The sequence below is a fragment of the Crocodylus siamensis genome, chromosome 3 (assembly GCF_052110815.1).
Source record: "Crocodylus siamensis isolate JL-2025a chromosome 3, ASM5211081v1, whole genome shotgun sequence".
Classification (NCBI taxonomy): Eukaryota; Metazoa; Chordata; order Crocodylia; family Crocodylidae; genus Crocodylus; species Crocodylus siamensis.
The window spans coordinates 198,674,053-198,695,032 of record NC_143397.1 but is presented as its reverse complement, the minus strand read 5'-3'; the positions used below and the strand labels follow the sequence as shown (position 1 = coordinate 198,695,032).

At 41.3% G+C, this 20,980-nt stretch overlaps 1 protein-coding gene across 1 annotated transcript in view; it reads right to left on the bottom strand.

Moving 5' to 3' along the window:
* The window catches only part of PREX2 (phosphatidylinositol-3,4,5-trisphosphate dependent Rac exchange factor 2), a 300,944-nt gene that overhangs the window by 54,048 nt on the left and 225,916 nt on the right, over positions 1–20,980 (bottom strand). Inside the window, exons 34-35 of the mRNA XM_090040116.1 lie at positions 18,912–19,055; positions 8,781–8,895 (exon numbers count right to left, since the gene is read on the bottom strand). Of these exons, the coding sequence (XP_089896242.1) occupies positions 8,781–8,895; positions 18,912–19,055 (259 nt within the window). The remainder of the gene's footprint in view (positions 1–8,780; positions 8,896–18,911; positions 19,056–20,980) is intronic.

Here is a 20,980-nt window from a genome sequence, read left to right as displayed (position 1 = left end):
ATAACTAGATCTAGTGACAGATTAACTTCTGTCATTAAAAAGCCACAAGCAGTGGGAGAAGAATCAAACTCCATGAGATTACTTTTGAGGCCTTTCTTCGGAACTGCTCCCTCTTGCTGGGAAATATTTAAAGTTGCCCAGGGTATATACTCTCCTAGCCATCCAGATCCTAAGGATATGGAGGGAAGAGAACTGCTAGGTGTAAAGAAAGGCTACTTCTCTACGCTGCCTCTCTTTCTCCCTTGCAATTCGAAAGCAGCACAGCTCTGTCAAGAGGTAGCTGCCACAGCCTGAATTGTCTGCTGTCCCATTGCTGAAGAGGATCTTTGGAAACACTGGGCGTTTATAGAGATACTCCAGGAGTTGTGGAGGAGGGCACTTTAAAGCGGCTCCAAAAGCCACTTTAAAGCACCCGAAGTATCATGTGTATCAGTGTCCACACGCTGAAAAATGACAGCAAGGGTTTTTTAACTAAAGCTCCTCAAACGAGCTTTAGTTAAGCACCAGCCCCCACCAGTAATTACCACGTTCCAATGATTCTATTAATTGAATCTGCTTTGACATACTGCAATTACAGCCCATCAGAGCAGCCTTGCTGCATAGGTATAGGTGCCCATTAGTATTGTGGAATCTTGGAGTGAATATCTACAGCAGATCAGCTCAACTCCTCATCTCTATAATGCAATGGAAGTAGGTCTCAGTTCTTTGCATAAAACTTCCTGCTCTGGAAGTGCCAGTTTTTGTCCTCATTAGACTATGAGTTAAAAAGAAAGCTAATTCTCAGTAAACTAAGAGGGCACTGACAGAAGTGACATTTTGTTGCATGACTGGTGCCTTGAAAGTGCTCTACAGCCATGCCCTAACAGAAGGGCACATCTGCAGAGCACTTTAGGTGTCCAACTGCATGACAAATAACCTTCATAGAATTAGGATTCAGATGAAGGTGGTCCAATGCAGAGCACCTTCATTAACTTCTGTCAGTCCCTGTGTGTTTGCACCCCAGTGCTGGCTGCAGGATGGGAGAGACAGGAGGAGGGGGAAAAAAACTGGGGGATGAGGTTTGCCCAGCCTGCAATGGAGTCGGGGGTGAGGGGTGGCTCCAATTTACCTCTCCCCTCTAAGCACTAGCTGGACAAACCCAACCCCACAGCTCCCCTCTCCCCTCCCCCCGACCTTCTTCCCCTCGCATCCTGCAGATAGTACCAGAGCTGGGGAGGGCAGGGTGAGGGGAGGGGGAACTAAGAGAATGAGAGGCTGCAGACATATAACTCCTCCTGGATCAACTCCAAAGTGGAGCTCAATTCTGCCCCTCCCCCTTCCCCAACCCAACAGTGAACATCTGATCAGTTGGGATGGACTGCTGTACCTCATGGCACTTTTTGTCAAGTGCCATGAGTTACAGGAGGAGCTGCATGTCTGTCAGCGCCCTAAGTCTCTCTCTCCAAAATCTTGTGAATAAAGACCCTATTAAGGGAACGAGATCAATCTTCTCTTCCTTCCTGGATTCTGGCTCAACCTTCTACTCTCACCTACTCCACTCTCACAAATTAGCCACGCAGAGGGAGAGAAAAAAATTTACCATGTGATCATTGCTCGATGTTTCTATTGTTGCTTACCACTTCCTTTATCTATATGTTTTTTCACAGAAAGCCATATTTCTGGGCCTAGAATTCTCCCTAACATACCAGACATGAAATAAAACATAAAGCAATTAAAACAACAACGTGCTAAACAACAGCTATTGGATAGCTGTTACTACTACCTTGGACTGAATTAAAATCTATAACCTATAAATTAAAGAATGCAAGCTTTAAATAAGTTATCTCTTCTGCTTTTGAAGAATCCAAAATAGAATGAACAAGGTATTTAGTACAATGATTGTTGAATTAGAAGCTTGGTCCTTTCATATTTATGGGATAGTGTGTCAAGATGGGCACTTCCAACTTTTCATAATATTAACTAACATAAGGAAACATGTGTCAAAGACACAAAGATATTTTATCAAAGATTTAAAGAAACAATGGATTTCTTCAAAGAAAGAGCCTACTGCTGGTAGAGAAAAAGCCAAACTACAATCAAACCAGTTGGGGATATCTTTTATACTAGCCAGCAAACCTAATTTCCTTTGTTCAGCATCTCCCTATTCCCTCTCTAGTGTTGCTTCATTTAGAAGTAACGAATCTTAATTTCTGTTCTATCTAAAATGTTTCTCATTAAGTTTGCCAGGAGACAAATTTAGCTATGTTTTCCTGTTAAGTCCTTGAGAATAAGCATCTAATCCTGAATATCTTCATCAAGATATCGCAATTAAAGAGAAGTTCAAATATTCCTAACAGATTCATTCTGGATCACAGCCCAAAAATCTATGAAATACCAGGGTTCATTTTTATATAGTTCTGTAAGATTCACAGTTAATTTGTATATGGAGTGTTGCAATGCATTGTTAGCAAATAATTAAACATAAATCCATTTACCAAATATACAGGAAATCATGTATTCCTTTAAGGTAAATATTTCAGCAATATGTCACTCCATTGCAATGGAAATATTTCCATGGGACTCAGTTTTGTTTTGTTAAAATTACTGAAGTGGGGTGTTTTTTTTCTGAATTAGAGGGACAATGACAACAGTCATAATAAAATCAAGCTTGTTATCAAGGGCACTCTTTTTCTCTCAGTCAATATCTGGAATTTTAATTAACTACAGGTAGGTAGATATAGGTCATAGATTAGCTGTGTCAAAGTAACCATTAGAGAACTTTAGTTCATGGTCTGAAGACATGATGGCAGTCTCAATTATCTGCCCTGAATAAATTCTCAGGAAAAAAAATATTAAACCAAGAACCTACTGATTGAGAAGTTACTTTGTATATAGGTACTAAGAGATAACTCAGGCAGGGGGCAGGACCCGATGATCTTGCCAGACCCCTCCTAGCCCTAATGTCTATGAAACCTATATGAATTGTATTGCATTCATGTGTAAACTCTAGAGACAAAAACATTTCCTTTTTCTTTTCATTCTTTCCTGTATTTAGAAAAACTAAAGGAACAAAAGAATAACTATATTAAAACTACCTAGAAGCATAATAAGCTATCCCTGACTAAAGGATTAATTCAATTTGTCATCATTCTGTGAAAGGCTACTAGTGCCAAAAGAATCGATACAGAAATCTTTTAGCTATAGAAACCATTTGATGTTGCATTGTAGCTGAAACATTTTAAATGATAACGATTATATTCTGTGTAACCAGATGTGCATTATAATGAGGGGAGTTAGTTAAATCATTTGTCATTAAATTCATGGATTATAATTGCTTCTTTAGAGCAACAGACTTAAGTTTACCTTCTAAAAGGAGTAGCATCAAAGAAAATCACAACACAGAAGAAAGCTACTAGTTAGGCTTTCTTTTTCATTTAGTTTGTTTTCCCTCTTCTTCAGCTTTACAAAAGGAAACTAACCTATCTGAAAATAATCCTGGACAAAACTGGCTTAAAAAGAACAGTCCCAAATCACAACTCATGATAAGCAATAAGGAAAGAAAAGTTTTTTCCAAATATGCTTCCATTACTATCAAATGGTGATTACCATCCAAATCAGTGTTGGGGATACAGACAGCAGTTTGCAATTACTTCCCTTACTGTTTGGTCATATCTTCTATGGCTGGTATTACAGGTTACTTTTAAACTGTCTTAAAGACACTTAAAACAGAAGAATTCACTCATTAAAGGGTGCAAGCCTCTAAATATTTTAAAAGTATTCTAACTCAAGTGAGAACTTGATCTTTGAACTGTTTTACCCCGTTCAGTCCTGGGTATTACTCTAGGGAAATGCTGTATTTTCATTCCTGCAGCATCCCAGGATGCACCATTCCCAGCCTTTCCCACTCCTGTGTTCTAGGGCAAACTTTCAGCCCTCCTCAACTCTCCTGGCTCCAAGCCAACATCCCCTCCTACCCCTGGGGAAGGCAACCCCAGCACACTCTGACCCCTCTGGGCACCCAGATGCTGCTTGCCAGTTTGCTGCTTGCTCTAGTACTCCCGTGCAAAGAGCAACATAAATCCTCCTACCTCCCTCCCTCCATAAAGAGAATGAGCCTGACAATGGAAACCAACAGGTGGGTCTTAGCTCTGGCCCAGTGTGAAAATGAGCCCAACAGATATGAGATGGCATTAAACCATTAGTTCCTTAAGAACTACTTCACAGTCAGAGTGGCTAGGATCTGGAACCAACTTCCAAGGGAAGTGGTGCTGGCTCCTACCCTGGGGGTCTTTAAGAGGAGGCTTGATACCTAGCTGGGATCATTTGAGCCCAGTTTTTTCTCCTGCCCAAGCAGGGGGTCGGACTTGAAGATCTACAAGGTCCCTTCTGACGCTACTTCTATGTTTCTGTGAACCTTAATCTGTTATTGCTCTAAAACTGTTCTAACTTTGATGTCATAACATTCCACAGATTTACAATGTTTTAAAGGTAACCTGTAACAGCACCCTTTAAATGAAAAACTAGAACATTATGTAGTCAGGGATATCACAGGAAAAGGTCTCTACTAGCAGACAAGAGGAGCTGGTGAGGGGTTGGGCAGTTAGGAAAGAGGGAGAAGGAGTGGCCAGTCAAGGAGGAGTCTGCACTTACTGCCTCACATTCAATAGATCTCACAGAGCCGCATTTGAGAATCACTGTCCAAGAACATAAGGGATTTTTCAGGTCCTGAAGTGGGTTTGAGGGTGATCTTTCTTAGGCAATTACTTTAAAACAAAGTTCTGCTTAATTACTTATTATGTTGATTTGGACTTGGCCCTCTGTCATGCACTTAAGTTAATGATAGTCATCATGCCCTAGCTTATGATCCATATGCAAAAAAGAAAAATATCAGGCATTTGCCAAATGTAAGAGGCATATGTGGTAAGATTTTTTCAAATGTTAATGGGCATTTTAAACAGCACAAAAAATCTAAAATGATAAACAATTAAGATACAACCTTCCTGTGTCCTTTTAAATTTAAATTATTCAAAATTAGGAAACAGTTCCTGTAAAGACATTGTGTTCAATATGCAGACATCACTTATAATTGTATTACCATAGTCCAGAGGTGTTCTAGACCAGGACTAGATTATTCAATATATAAACACAGAGCAAAAAAGGTAGTCTGTGGCCCAAAAAATTTACAGTCTAAGTAAAAAGACATGCGATAGTATCTAGATACAGATAGCATCAGAAAATAATGATAAGCAGTATTCTCAACACAAGAATCTACAAGATTTAAACAGAGCCAAGAAGTGAGAACCTACAGAGATAAATGGGTCAAAATGACACCCAGGTCACAGTCCTAAGTGACAGACAGGATAATGATTGAGAAAGTGAAAGAATGAAAATTAAGTTCTCTGTTACAACCATAGTGATCGTGAACTAAAACCTGAAAACTGGATGATTACACGCATGGAAGGAATGTCAGAAAGACTGAGCAAGATACTGGATCTTAAGAGATATAACTGCAAGTTGTAGAAATAGAAGTTAAATTTATGTATAATTGAAGCAACAGAGATGAGATGTAGAAGTATAAGAGGAGAGAGGTAGAAGAACCAGTTACGAGGTCAGAGGAAAACCAGGAGAGGGCACAGAATCCAAGAACAACACCAAGGAAGAAAGGGTATGCAGGGATCAAAGGTGATGGACCGAGAAACATGAAGATGAAGCATTAATTCTGAGCACAGGCTATTAAGAGGTCAATAAGGAAAATACCATAAATGGGTTCAGTAGAGCACAAAGGAGAACCCAGATTGGACAGGACAAAATTGGAGAAGAACTCCAAAAAGCTTAAAGATGGAAAAAGGAAGGGAGATTGCACAGTTGGTAGAGAGGCAAATGGGAATTGAAGGTGGATTTAAGACAGGAATAACTAAAGCACATTTAGTTTGTGAAGAGAAAGAACCCAAGGACAGTACGAGGTCGAGAAGAGTTAAAAAAAATCTCAGGGTAAAAGAGACCTAAGGAGATTAGAAGAAATGGAAGTCACTTAACATCAGCTACTATACTGCTAAGGTACACTGCTAGGGTGTAAGCTTTTTATATACTTTCTCTAAACTAGAGGATTAGCACTGAGCTGTCAAACATATAGTAATAAATAGTTTCATAGTTTCTAGGGTCGGAAGGGACCTGAGCAGATCATCTAGTTCGACCCCCTGCCATGGCAGGAAAGGGTACTGGGGTCAAATAGAGATCCAGATTTTCCTTTTGCCATGGAAAAATATGGAAAAATGCACCACAACCCACCACCACCCCCTCCCAGGAGCAGGTGGGGGGAAGTTTGCCCACCTGTCCCCTCCGTCCTCCTCTGCCAGGACCCCATGCCACCGCTGCTGACCTTGCCCCCCACCCCCCCCCGGGCCCTGCTTCTTGGACGCACCAGAGCACTGCCATGATGGTGGGGATGGAATGGGGAGGCAAGGCCAGCGGCTCTGGCCTCACCTCGTCCCCTCCCCCCCCATCCCCTATGTCCCTGCTGTCATGGCAGCACTCCACACTTTGATAAGTTGTTTCACTAACCAGTGAGAGTGCTCCAAGAACGTTACAGACAGATAGACAGATGAACTAAGCCCTTTATTATATAAGAATATATATAGTGGCATTTAATTTTAATCATAGAAAAAACATGGATTTGGGGTTTTCTAATCAAAGAATTTCATATTTTTTATTAGAGAACTTTGGATTTTTTAACAGAGAAAATCAGGATCCCTGGTAATAAAGATGTTTAAAATCTTTGCTGATTTAATTACTTTCTTCTGATTGTGCAGCATGTTCTCATTTGCATACCATTAGATCAGACTATATTTACAGTGCTGGCAACTACCACCACCTCCCCAACTTGCAAACAGAATTTCAGCACAACATTTTTTTTCTCCTGCAGGTGTCTGAGAAACAGAAATGGCAATGCTAATGGTTAACTATAAGCATAAATGCAATCTTGCTGACGGTGTAAAGAGAAATATAGAGCCATTAACATAGACTATAGGTGCAGATGTTGATGATTTCTCAGCAGTTTCTCAACATTTTTATACAGATAAAGTATTTCTCCTTTGCTGATGTGCTTTTTTGCAATTCTAGGGGAAAACTAAACCACAGCTATCCTAAAATTAATGTTTCCTCATACTACTGATTAGATAAAGATTGATTAGTCTGAGTCAAATAAAAAAGACAGAGACCTATTCTATAGCTGGCTTCAAGCTACCTTCCATGCTTCACCATAAATATGATAATCCTATGACTGATACATCAATCATGAGATGTACTTGAAAAAAACCCCAAGAATTGTAAATTATAAACATTTTATGAATACCTAAATTAGAATTAAGGTAGATCTTATATCCAGGAAAAAATATCTGTTATAACACTTGTGATAATATGGTGAAGCTGATTATAGTTCCATATTTATGACTGAACTTTGCAATTAAAACAGGGAATCACCATCTTTATTTTGTACAAGGAGTAACACACACTTCTTGACAGTTTTAAAATTATACAAAAAAGTCTGTTGAGTCATTCAAGTTGAAATGACTTCATGGAGTTATTTAAGAAATCTATGAGAAATTCTTATCTTGAAAGAAATAAAATGCTGTTAAAGTTTTCTACACCGTTAAAATTCATTGAAATGCACAATCAGTATTTGCAGAATTAAGTGGTAAAAAAGCCAAACTATTATTGATTGTTGCATCTAACTGGTCAAGTTACATAGACATGTTTAGGTCAACAGCTCAGACCATTTTTAAGTGCCAAAGATAAGCAAATATCCAATCTCCACAGAAAATTAGCACATTTTAGTTTTATTAAGTTATAATGGCTCAGTGTTATCTGGAAACTAGATTCATGTCAATAATTTTCACGGATAGATGACTTAGCCACAACTGTGATTGCTTGAAATGGTTCTATATTAACTCATCCCCATGCCCTCTTTAGGTGTAACTATTTCTTTCCTTTAAGCTCCCTACAGTGCTTTATCCTAAGGCTGAGATTATCGAAAGACTGTGAAATGATTTATAAATTCAGGGTCAAGAAGGTATGTGCATGGATCTGAGGAAAGGAAAGGGGCTTATGGACTACATTGTGTTATTTGGCTTAGTTTGTTCTTAATTAGGTGGTTCTATATGCATAGTTTCTACTGCCTTCAGAGTTCAAAGTTACTTTGAGGCTTTCAGTCCAAATCACCATATTTCCAGGAAATATTTATTTTCAGTTTTATGTTTTTCTTTGAGAATAATGATCCAAAAGTCAATGGGTTTTACTGCTGTAGTTCTTTTATTAGATTCTCTTAGCCAAGCTCCAATACAAACTAGTAATTGACAGAACTAGCAAACATTGCTTTATATTAATCTACTGCACAGTAATTGCCACACTTGTAAATGCTGATGCTTTACTGAACATTACATTAGTCTAATGTGCAGTAAAGCACACATGTAGACACTCCCACTGAGTAGAGCTCTCAGAGTCATGAGCTTCACTTAAAAAGTCACATTCTAGTCTGTTTCTGATTACAAAGACAACGGCTCCCCCTCTTTTTACAGGAACGTAACACCATCAAGACAATTCCAAAAGTGTTTTTTTTCAAGGAAAAATATTAGAAAAGAATTTAACATATTTTAAAATTCAAGTTAGCAATGAGAAATAAGAAGAGTCAAGTCCAGTTAGCTCACTACAAACCACAAATGAATGTTCTATTATCTACCATAATTTGAAAAGCTCCAGATTAGTAGAGAGGCTATGCAGCAAACATAGGCTGGCTTATTACCTACCTGAGTTTCTGGTTATACTGCTTGACTTTTTCTAGTGAGGCTGCATTGATCTGGGCTTGAAATTCTTCTACTGATACATTGTCCCTGTAATAATATCCTTCCATGCTCTCCAGTGCTGTGAGAAGGGGAAAAATATCAGGATGAAACATTTAATCTTTTTCATTGTATATAATTAAACATCCACAGAACACTGCAGTATTTCTTTGGCTACAATCCCTATGTGGTTTGCAAAGCTGCTTTTATAAGCCATCATTTTTTTTTTTTTTTTTTTTTTTTTTTTACAGATCACTGTTTAAAATTTCATTTAAAAATTATATTTCTTGTCCTCTAGATCAGTGGTCCCCAAAGTGGGGTGTGTGCACCCCATGGGGTGCACAAGATGATCCATTGGGGTGCGGGAAGACAATATTAGAACTTCTATTTATATTTATATAAATATATATATATATATATATATAGGGGGTGCATGCTCAAAATTTTTTTAATGATAGGCGTGCGCAAATATAAATATACATATACTGAGGATGCGTGCCCAAAATTTTTTTACTGATACAGGTGCACAATCAAAAAAGTTTGGAGACCACTGCTCTAGATAAACTATAAACCAGTTCTGTTATTCCAATTAAAACATGTTTGCCCTGTGATCATATAAACATAGGCAATAATTCAAACTGGTATTTAGTCCTGGAATGTTCCTGGATATATTCAGTTATTGAATACTGGAAATTAAGGATTCAAAAACCAATTATTCCCATAAAAAGGACAGCTGAAAACTCTTTTTATTAGGCTTGATTCTGAGAGATATGGAGCATGTACCTGTCAAGATTAGGTCCCAGTGAAAAACTTTCCTTGAAAATGCTTACAAACCAGATATGCTTTGGTGCTGGGAAAACTTTGTTTTGGTTTTCTGTACTGTATTCTTGTAGCACCATATTTACTCAAATATAAGACGAGGTTTTCCCCCCCAATCAGCATGTGAGAAAAAGCTCCTTGTCTTAGATTTATAAGGAAACCTCACTAAATACATCATCTATAATTAAACTGTTGCCAAAAGCAGCATGTGCTCAAAACCAGAAACCAACTATTAAAGTTAACTAAAGCAGCCAACACTGAGCACAACTAAAACACACAATGCTGAGAACCATTTTCAGTTTTGTTTTTCAATAGCCCTAAAAAAGTAGGAAAATATTCCCTCCACAGAAAGCTAGCATTGGGTCTAGAAGTTCTACAATACCACACCCACACCAGAAGGACCACAGCAATTCCGATACCCTGCCACTAAATTGCTACATTTGATATGTTGATGGAAAGCTACCACAAAAGAAAGACTTTTTTTTAAATAGGTCAGTATAGCCCATCTGAATTATATAGCAGTTCCCATTGCACTCAGTCCCCCTTAATGTCAACTCTTTTCAAGTCATGGTGAGCCACTACATTGTATACATTTCAATTTCCTCTTCACTCCCACAGGTCAGCTGACATTTCTTTCCCATTTCCAATGAGTCCTCTTTTGTTAAGTAGCCTTAAAAGCCTGGTAAACATCACCAAATAGGGTCCCAAATAGTTTATCCAGAATACTTCTGTTCCTACTTTCTCAGCGTGTCACATATGATTAGTGTGGGCCCATCCTCCATGAGATGGAGCCAGACCAGGTTGTCCTGCACCTCATCTATGTATACACTTTTGGAGGATACCAGGACTCATGACAAGAACACCTGGTTCCAGGCACTAGTAAGGGGTTAATTAGGACATGAATCTTTTTGGGGAGGAGGTATTTGTAGTACACACATACTGAGAAGTGTTGAGACGTGGGATAACCACTGGCTTGAAACACTGCTGTCTCTACTGGGGCCTAGCCCAATGAACTCTATAATTAATGACAAGCCTTTTGGCTTTAGACTGATGTCATGCAAGGGAATCCAAGGGAAGGCCCAGTCAGGCAAAACAGGAAGATCCAGAGAGTGAGGAAAAGAAAGCCAAACTTGAAATTGAGAGAAGAAAGGAGGTACCTGAAATCCTACCTCCTCCCCACCCCCAAATTTAACTACACAATGCTTAAAATTGCTTCTGTGAATGTGAGAAGTTTGTTAAGGAAAAAGAAATGGGATCAGGTAATACAGACTCATCAAGGAACACATCTGTGGGGGGGCCAGCAGGGGAGATCATGCTTAGGGGCAATCAACATGGGTTCATCAAAGGCAGGTCCTGCCTGACCAACCTAATTGCCTTTTATGACCAAGTAACTAAATCCTTGCATGATGGTGTCATCTTGGATGTAGTCTTTCTAGACTTTAAGAAGGCCTTTGACACTGTCTCTCAGTCCATCCTCATCAATAAATTAAGCGACTGTGGCATTGATGCCTACACAGTTGGATGTGTAAAAAATTGGCTAATGGGGCACACCCAGAGAGTAGTGGTGGATGGGCTGTACTCAACCTGGTGAGATAGGAGCAGTGGGGTAGTCCAGGGCTCAGTCTTTGGGCCCGTACTGTTTAACATATTTATCAGAGACTTGGACGAGGGGGTGGAAAGCACGCTCTCCAAGTTTGCTGATGACACTAAGATGCGGGGCGAGGTGGGCACACTTGAAGGGAGAGAGAAGCTGCAAATAGATTTAGACAGACTACAAAAGTGGGCAGATGAGAATAGGATGGCGTTCAACATAGATAAATGCAGGGTGCTGCACCTTAGAAGAAGGAATCCACAGCATACATACAAGCTGGGAAGTTCCCCTCTTGAAAGCGCAGAGGCAAAATGCAATCTTGGAGTCATTACTGACTCCAAGATGAACATGAGCCGCCAATGCCAGACCACAGCCAGCAAAGCCAGCCATACCTTGCGATGCATCCAAAGATGCATTTCAATCCGGTCCAGAGAGGTGATACTCCACCTCTATGTGACATTGGTCAGGCTGCAGTTGGAGTACTGTGTCCAGTACTGAGCACCACACTATGAGACTCTGGAACAGATAGAAGCAGACATGATCTGCCTGCAGGAGTGTGGTCTTTCTAGTAACACCAGCAGCTCTTTGTTCTCCAAATGCTGGCTGCACAGGGCAGCCCCATGGTCAGGGCAGATAACACTAGGGCTACTGGGGTCACAATTCTGCTGAAAGGAGACACAGTGCACCCCATGCAGCACAGAGAAATAGTGGCAGGGAGGCTGCTGCAAGGCACCATGGAAACAAATGGGACAGAGTTTGAAGTCCTGTATGGGTACACACCAACCAAAGCAAAGGCAAGGTATGATTTCCTAGAAAACAACAGTGCCAAGCAGCTGGCTGGTAACCATCACAGGGAATTTCTCTGCGTCATCAGCGAGGAAGTTAGAGTCAGCAGAGCCCAGAGGGCAGACACAGACAGATCCTCCAGGCTACTGAAACAACTGATCAAAGACCACAGCCTAGTAGACTCCAGGAAAGAAGCCCAAGGCCCCAGTGGAAATTTCATCTAAGTGGACGAAGTATTGCAAACCAAAACTCGGATAGATTTTTTCCTCCTCCCCTAGCAGTGGAAGGTAAAGGGAGCCCGCTCCATGCCTGTCTGTTTCTCAGGCCACTGCCTCCTCACAATCCAGGCAGAAATAGGAGGTCAGCTAGAAAGGGGCAAGGGAGTATGGAAGCTAAATACCTGGCTGTTGGAAGCCAAAAAGACCCAGCAAAGTTACAGAGAGCACTATGCAGGCTGGAGGACCCTCAAGAGCTTGTACCTGAATCAGACAGAGTGGTGGGCCAGTGTCAAAAACTGAACCAAGGTTCTTCCAGAAGGCCGGCAAGTGATGAGCTTTCTCCCACAGGAGGCAACATGAACACCTGACCCATAAGTTACAGGACCTGCACACGCAGGCAGCAGCAGGCTGGGATGTGAGGAAAGACATGCGGGAGGTAAAGGCCCAGATTGGGGCCTTATACAAGGAGGAGGCCAGGAAAAATATCTTCCAGGCCAGGGCACCCTGGGTGGCAGAGGGGGAGGAGCGGTCTGCTTACTTCTCCAGACTAAAGAAGAGCAAAGATGTACCTGAGAGAGAGCAGGAGCAGAGCACCAGTCGAAGGAAGGCATTCTGGAAAAGGTGACCACTTTCTACCGAGAATTCTACACTGCACGATGGGAGGACCATGCAGCAGGGACTCACCCAGGCCCTCAGAGAAGCTGAGCAGCAGCAGCTAGAGGACAAGTGGACACTGGAGGAGCGGACACTTAAGGAGCTCAAGCAGACCCTCTGGAGGCTCAACAATGGTAGGGCTCCTGGATTGGATGGCCTGCCCAAGGAGTTTTGGTAGGCCCCAACCTGTTGGAGCTCTTTCAAGAGTGACTATAGGAGGGCCATTTAGGGGCTGGGATGGACCTGGGCCTCATGACTCTAATGCACATGAAGGGTCTGAGGGAAGAGTTAAGGAATTGGAGGTCCACCGCCCTCCTGAACTTTGACTGTAAGCTGCTGGCCAAAGTCTTGGCCAAGCGATTTAATTCTGTCCTTGGTTCCATCATTAATGAAGACCAGTTGTTTGTAGTACCAGGATGCCAGATCCATGGAGGCCTGCTGCAACTGAGGAATGTGTTCCGGTTGGAACAGGCCAGAAGACAGAAGTGGGCGATGCTGAACCTGGACCTGGAGAAGGCCTAAAACAGAGTGGCACACCGGTTTCTCTTCAAGATGCTGAAGTGAATGGGTCCTTCACCACCTGGATAAGGACACTGTACACAGATGTTAGCAGTGAGGTGCTGGTCAATGGGTTTTTCAGCGTGCAGATCATGATAGAGTCAGGGGTCCACCAGGGCTGCCCGCTCTCCCTAATCCTTTTTATCTGTGCCACTGAACCTCTGGCCCAGCACATCAGGCAGGACCCCGGGACACATGGAATCCTGATTCCCAGAGGAAGCAAGGAAGAGACCAAGGTCCTGGCCTACATGGATCACATGAACATCCTGTGCCAGAATAAGTGTGCTGTAGAGAGAGCCCTGTGGCACACATGGATCTATGAGGTGGCAGCAGGGGCAAAGCTCAATGTGAGCAAGAGCACCTGCCTGACCATGGGTGAGCTCAGGAACCCAGAGTCCTTGGGAGTCTTGGTCCCCCTTGAGGAGGTCAAGATCCTTGGGGTGGAGTTTGACCCCGAACTGAGTGGAAGAAGCACCTGGGAGAAGAAGGAGTCCAAAGTGAAGAAGAGACTGGGTCTGTGGCATGCACACCGCCACTCCATGGCGGGGCGCGTGGCACTCAGGAAGGCAGTGTTGCTACCAGTACTTCTGTACACTGCACTGGTCTTTCCCCCACAAAAGTGTGTCACCCACAGAATCCAGAGAGCCATGTGCATCTTCTTCTGGGGATCCAGAATGGAGAAGGGGGCAAGAAAGGCCATATACAAGAAGAAACATCAAGAAGGGGTGAGGTCAGGGGAATGCCAGACATCCACCTGTTTCTGTGGGCATGGTACATGAGCCAGATCTGCAAGCTGGTGACCAGGCTAGCAAGCAAAACAACCTGTCTTTTCAAGTATTTTACAGATCACCTCCTGAGACTGTGGGAGGTGCACGCACCAGCCAAAAGGAGACCGTGCACCATGGAGCACCCCTGGTTCTACAGTGTGCTGAAGGAGTTCTGGAGAGAGTATGGGCTACAGAAGGAAAGCCCAGAGATCATGTCCAACCACAGGAAGATACAGAAAGCAGTCAGAGGTAGAGACAGGCTATTGACCGTGGAGCTGCTCCCTGATGGTGACTGCCAGGCCGTCTGGGACCAGATCTTCCACAAAAACCTAAGAAAAGACCACAGAGACTTGAACTGGGGCATAGCTCACTGCGTACTCCCACTGTAGGTGTGGAGGCACAGAGCGAGACAAGAGTCTAGACCCAACTGCCCCAGGGTAAGCTGCCAAGGCAAGAATGAAACCATCAGCCACCTCCTTTGGCTGTGCCCCTATGCCAAGGGAATGTGGAAAAAGGTACGCCAGCTCTCTGAGGAAGTGACAGGAGTCAGGCTGATGACCAGGGAGGCAGCACTGTGAAGACACCTAACTAAACATCAGGGGTCCCAGACAACCCACTTTGACCAGTTCGTGTCCTGCATCAGGAGCACCCTGTGGCAATGCAGGAACTTCTTGATGTTCCTTAGTAGTACCTCACACTAAGCTCAAGCAAACAGATGGTGTTAAAATATTTCTGAGAGAACTCCAGTCCTACTACTGGAAAGCAGTGGGAGAAGATGGAAGTCAACTCCACCTGGAAAAGGGACACATGGCACAGGCTGTTCGAAGTCCCTCTGGAAAGGGAAGTGGACAGGGAGAACGAAGGGGACAATAACACAACTGGACCTGGAGACAGTGAGGAGGACGACAACATGATCAGCAGCAGTGGAAGGGACAGTGACATCGACAGCAATAAGGACACTGAATGAACTGAGAAGGGAAACCCCATATCGGGGCCTGAACTAAGGGACTGTGTTTGGGTTAGAGAAGGGCAGAGGGTGGGTGCACATGGGTGCAGGGGAGCAGGTGCAGTTATTGTAGCGGGTGTGCAAGTTTCTTAAGGTGGTTTTAAAAAAAGGTGCAATGGAAATCTCTGATAGAGGATGTACATATATAACCAATTTTATGTTTTTTTAATTAAAAAAAAAATCTTGTGAGCTAAGATCAAGTGTAGTCACTGCACTGGTCTGATACCCAAGCTGAAAATGCAATTAAAATGGCACTTTGTAGAAGAGAGTGCACTCCTATCTAATTGCTGCCAGGAGACCCTATGAGAGTCTCATAGTTAGCTTCCCACTGGCCAGCTTCCAGTAGGAGGATCTCAGCTACACACCAACTTTATGGAAATGAGGGACTCCTCCCTAGCTTGCTCCTGCAGCCATATGGTTGAGAGCAAGCAAAATTTGGTGGCATCCAAACCCCAACCCTCTGGGCTTGGGGCTGCATGTATGATGCCTGCCAAAGATTTTGGAAGTATTTGATGCCCCAGGCTGGGGTGGAAGATACTTTCCAGTAGAAGGGCCACATATGGCTCCTGAATTATTCTAATGGATTCTGATTTTATCTGGCTAATTTGACCTGGAACATAAAAATAATTCCAAAAAAAAAAAGTTTGTACTATATGCAACTATATACAAGTAAGTATAGACTTGCTTCTTAAAGTTGCAAGTATTTATGGAGTACCTGTTCTAAAACTTGCATCAGTTATTGATAAGCCACATCCATGAATACCTGTAGTAATTTCCCTGTCTGTAAGTTACCTAAGGTATGTATATTTCTAGGTCAGTGTTTTCAAATTTCCCTCTCACTTCTATGTCCCCAGGGAGAGCAGAGTGTGATAGTAAGGAAGATAGATCGGGGGGGGGGAGGCGCAAGAAAGGAGGCACCTGACCCCCAGATTTACTTTCCCTGCTGTAGCAGTGGGAGAGGGACAAATTCAAGTCAAACCTCCAATAATTGGATTCTATACTTGGGAAATTATAACAGATTTATAAATTTTTCATATATACAATTTGATAATTGGGAGGTCATCTTATAATCAAGGTTGTCTTATATTTGAGTAAATACAGTAAAAGGATAAATGGTATACTGGGTATATTGCTACAGCACAAACTAGATTTACATTTAAGTTAAATGAAAAAAGTATAAACAATGAATATAAATGATGAGTACACGGACGTGGTTCTTAACTCATTTACTTTTTCTCATTTTCCCCACACCCACACATACCTCACTTCATTTAATTTAGAAAATATATTTAATCAGTTTTTCATAACCAACTCCTGTTCATTTTTAAAGATTTTTTGCAGGTCAAGCAAGACCTTAAGACAAAAGACAAAAAGCAAGATCTTAAGACAGATAATGCAAACAATGGACTCTAATGAAATATATTTGTTTGGAAGGAGCACTAAAGATTTTACAGTTAGGAACACTGCTACTTGAATAATAATCCATACAAATTTTAAGAGTTTATCACTCCATGGAATAATCAGAAAATACATGCAATAAGCAGAATTCTGATGGGTATAGCTTGCAGGTTCACAGGCCCAATTGTACACAGAATGCTAATTCTGCTGGAAGCTCTTAATACAACCAGTCAATAAATTATTCATTTGAGGTTGAAGAATATGTAAATCACAATTCCTCTGAGTACTTTCAAAGTTAACAAATTTTGCTTCTTATTAGAAGACATTAAATACTAAAGATCAATTGCTTCCTCAAACCCTGCTGAGGACCATCAAGGAGGGCCGATATTTTTGTACTCAATGGACTCTACAGGTTTAAAATGTTCCACCTTAGTGGATATTGTTGCTGAATCTGGGCCTAAGTGCTATTTTGCTCCCCCTTCAGAAAAGAGTATAATAGAGTGGAGATGTATTTCTGTTCTATATATTTTTAACACCCAACTGAAAACCTCCAGAACTTAAGTATAAACTTTTTTAAAAAGCCAAAAACAAGAGGGCTTTTTAACATCAAATTTAAATTCTAAAGTACTTAAGTAAAAAAAAGTATTCATTCAATGGATATAAATTCACCAACGAGACTGAATAAGAGAACCATCCCCAAACGTAGAGTCTCTTACAAGCCTAAAATTAATGCCTTGATCCTATAAAGTATTACCATTATCTCTTTTTTGAAGTCTATATTTTAGGCACATGATTCTGAAATGTCTGGTTTTACAAGCAGAGAGAAACATATGACAGCCCTAATGAAGATTCTAATGAGGATTTTAAACTAAGGAGCGGACTCAATTAATCAAGTCTGCTGAAGTGTGCTAATTAGCCTCAACATCTTGTCTATTTCAGTGTTCCCCTGCTTCAAAATGGTCATGGGGTGCTTTAGCTAAAGCTTGTTCGACCAGCTTTAGTTAAAGTACCCCCACCACCATTTTGAAGCATGGGATGCTGAATACATCTGGGCACTTTAATTACAGCAGCTTTCACCCCAGACCACATGTAAAGATGCCCTAAAACTTCTCTCAGACACTAATCCTACAAAACCTAGCTACTTAACTACTCTGTGGAAAATGCAACCAGTACCATTCACCCAGAGATGAGGTGGCATGTCTAACTATCTAGGTACAGGCCCAATAGATAAGACAGACAGTTTCTGAAGGATGATGAAAACCATTTTATACAAGAGAAAAAAATCAATATATTCAAGATCCTATTGGAACCAAATGATTTCCTATTCTCCTTTGTGCATTTTTTTTTCATAATCTCATCTGCTGAAATGTTCCTGCTGTTGTTGAGTCTTCTCATTTTCACCCTGTGAGTGGAATTTAGATCTATAAATAGTTCAAGCAAATTCACCCAACTATTTCTTTCAGACTTTATATAAAAATGAGCTATCTTTTAAAAGACAAATGTGTTTTTGCAGCATATCCAAATTTGTTATTTGCCTTTACATATTTTTGTATCCTATTTAATTAATATTAGATCAAAAGTTCCCTGGAATTCTTCCTTTCTTTTACATACCTGATTTGAACCTATTTGGTGTGGGTACTAAATGCCCCCTGCAAGGTAGTGAGAGCTCTCAACCCCCTGAATTCTAAGGAGGCTGAAGGCAATCAGCACCTTGTAGGAGGTATTCTTCACTTTGGTGAATCAAACCCCATGTTCCTGATAACTATAATGACACCTCTGCTAACTGTAGGCTGTATGCAATTTATGAGTGCATAAGCATCATTGCATTCATTTCAATAATAACTACAGATGCTAGAAAATATATTTCATTCTCAATAAATGAATAAATGTTAAAAGAAAAGAATACTTACTTGAATATCACTTCAATCCTCTATATGATTTTTAATGTCATTTTCATTTTCAGGACAAATAATTGTCCACTAATATCCACTAATAATGTCCACTAATATTGTGAATTTACAAAAGAAAAGATAACCCTCTCTGGTCTCTGTATTAATAAGACTGGCTTAAGTTTTCAAGTGTAGCTCTGGAAATTTAGTATTTATATAAATGTCTACATTTCTTAAAATTAAAATTCACATTAGATTTAAAGCCCTAATCAAACAAATCATTTTAAATAAGGTTCTATTTCTGACTCGTGCTTAAAATTATGCATGCAACTAAATACTTTACTAAAGTAGAGCCTAAATAACACTGCAGATTTTCTTGACACTTTTTTTTAAGAGGTTAAAATAAAATTACCTTGTGAAAAAAGTACTGGGTGTATTTTAAATCCTCCTCCATTTTTTAACCGTTGAGGAAGTTGCTCAAAATGGTAATTATCAAGATAGAAGTAAACCTTCAAGGCTTGCCGGCTTCCTTCCGCTTGATATGTGATTGGAACATCTAAGAAAATATTTAATGTTACAATGTTATTAAAAAGCCAACAACTATTTTCTTCCAAAACAGCTGTTACATGCAAACTCATAAAGTCAGGTTCACCATCCTGATTCCATCTCTTTTGCAAAGAAACATTGCTACAAACTAGATAAAAATACCTTTGGTTCACTAAAAACTAGCTCTACACAGCTATTACTTCTCAATGCTGTGAAGAGGATATGCCAGGGGCAGGAATGAATGGCATAAAATGTAAAGTAGACACGGTTCTTTGGGTAAATGTAATATCTTTCATTAGATCAACTAAATAGTTGGGGAAATTGTTCTTTACAAGCTTTCAGGTACAAACACCCTTCTTCAAGCAGAGGGAGAGGGGTGTTTTTACCCCTAAGTTTGCAAAGAACAAGTTTTCCAACTATTTAGTTGATTGAATAAAAAGATACTATATTTACCCAAAGAACCTTATCTGCCTATGTTACAACCAACACTGATGAAATGCAAAATGCACTTCTAATCTCCATCTGGTACATCAGAACTTGTGTGACCATTACAATTACGCTGGTTGCCCCTTTGGCTTCTAGCTAGCCCATGATTCCAGAGCAACGAAAACAGATTATGAAGCCACTTATTATACCTTTTTCAGCTACACTGAGATTAAACTGTGCATAGCTTGGAATGCATTGCATTGCATTAGCTCTGTTAATCAAAACAAGAAATGCTCACATTATAATTCTAAATGGAATATGCATGAGGAGTATATACCTACAAAACCATCAGCCTAATAACTGTGTCAAATTAGAGGCTCAGCTGAGACAACAGAACTGTTATTATACTGTGTGTGTGTGTGCGCGTGCGCATGTGCATGCGTGTATGTGTGTGTGTGTATATATATATATATATATATATATATATATATATATATATATTATTAAGGCTGTGCAAAATTTCAGTAGCCATTTTGTTTCAGAGAGAGTTTCACAGTTTCATAGTTTCTAGGGTCGGAAGGGACTTGAGTAGATCATCTACTCCGCCCCCCCCGCCATGGCAGGAAAGAGTACTGGGGTCAAATAACCCCAGCAAGGTGTTCATCCACCCTCCTCTTAAACACCCCCAGGGTAGGAGCCAGCACCACTTCTCTTGGAAGTTGGTTCCAGATCCTAGCCGCCCTGACTAAGAAGCAGCACCTCCTGATATCTAGCCTAAATCTACCCTCTGTCAGCTTGTGACCATTATTCTTGGTCACTCCTGGCAGTCCTGGGGAGAACAGGGACTCCCCTAGTGTCTGCTGGTCTCCTCTGACTAGTTTGTAACAGGCAACTAGATGCCGCCTCAGCCTTCTCTTGTGGAGGCTGAACAGGTTCAGGTCCCACAGCCTCTCCTCATAAGGCCTACCCTACTGCCCCCTGATCATGCAAGTGGCCCTCCTCTGGACCCTCTCCATGTTTTCCACATTCCTCTTGAAGTGCGGCGCCCAGAACTGCATGCAGTAGTCCAGATGCAGCCTGACCAGTGCCGCATAGAGGGGGAGTATCACCTCCTTGGACCTGCTTGAGATGCATCTGTGGATGCATGACAAGGTACAGTTGGCCTTCCTAACTGCATCCCCACACTGCCGGCCCATGTTCATCTTGGAGTCAATGATGACTCCAAGATCCTTTTCCGCCTCTGCACTGACAAGAAGAGAGTTCCCCAACCTGTAGGTATGGTGCCAGTTGTTCCTCTCCAGGTGCATCACTTTGCACTTGTCGGTGTTGAATCCCATCCTGTTCTCATCCGCCCACCCTTGTAACCTGTCTAGGTCCCATTGCAGCCTATTCCTCCCTTCTAGCTTCCCCACATCTGTCCACATCTTAGTGTCATCAGAAAATTTGAACAGGGTGATTTTACCCCCTCATCCAAGTCACTGATGAAGATGTTGAACAGTGCAGGCCAAA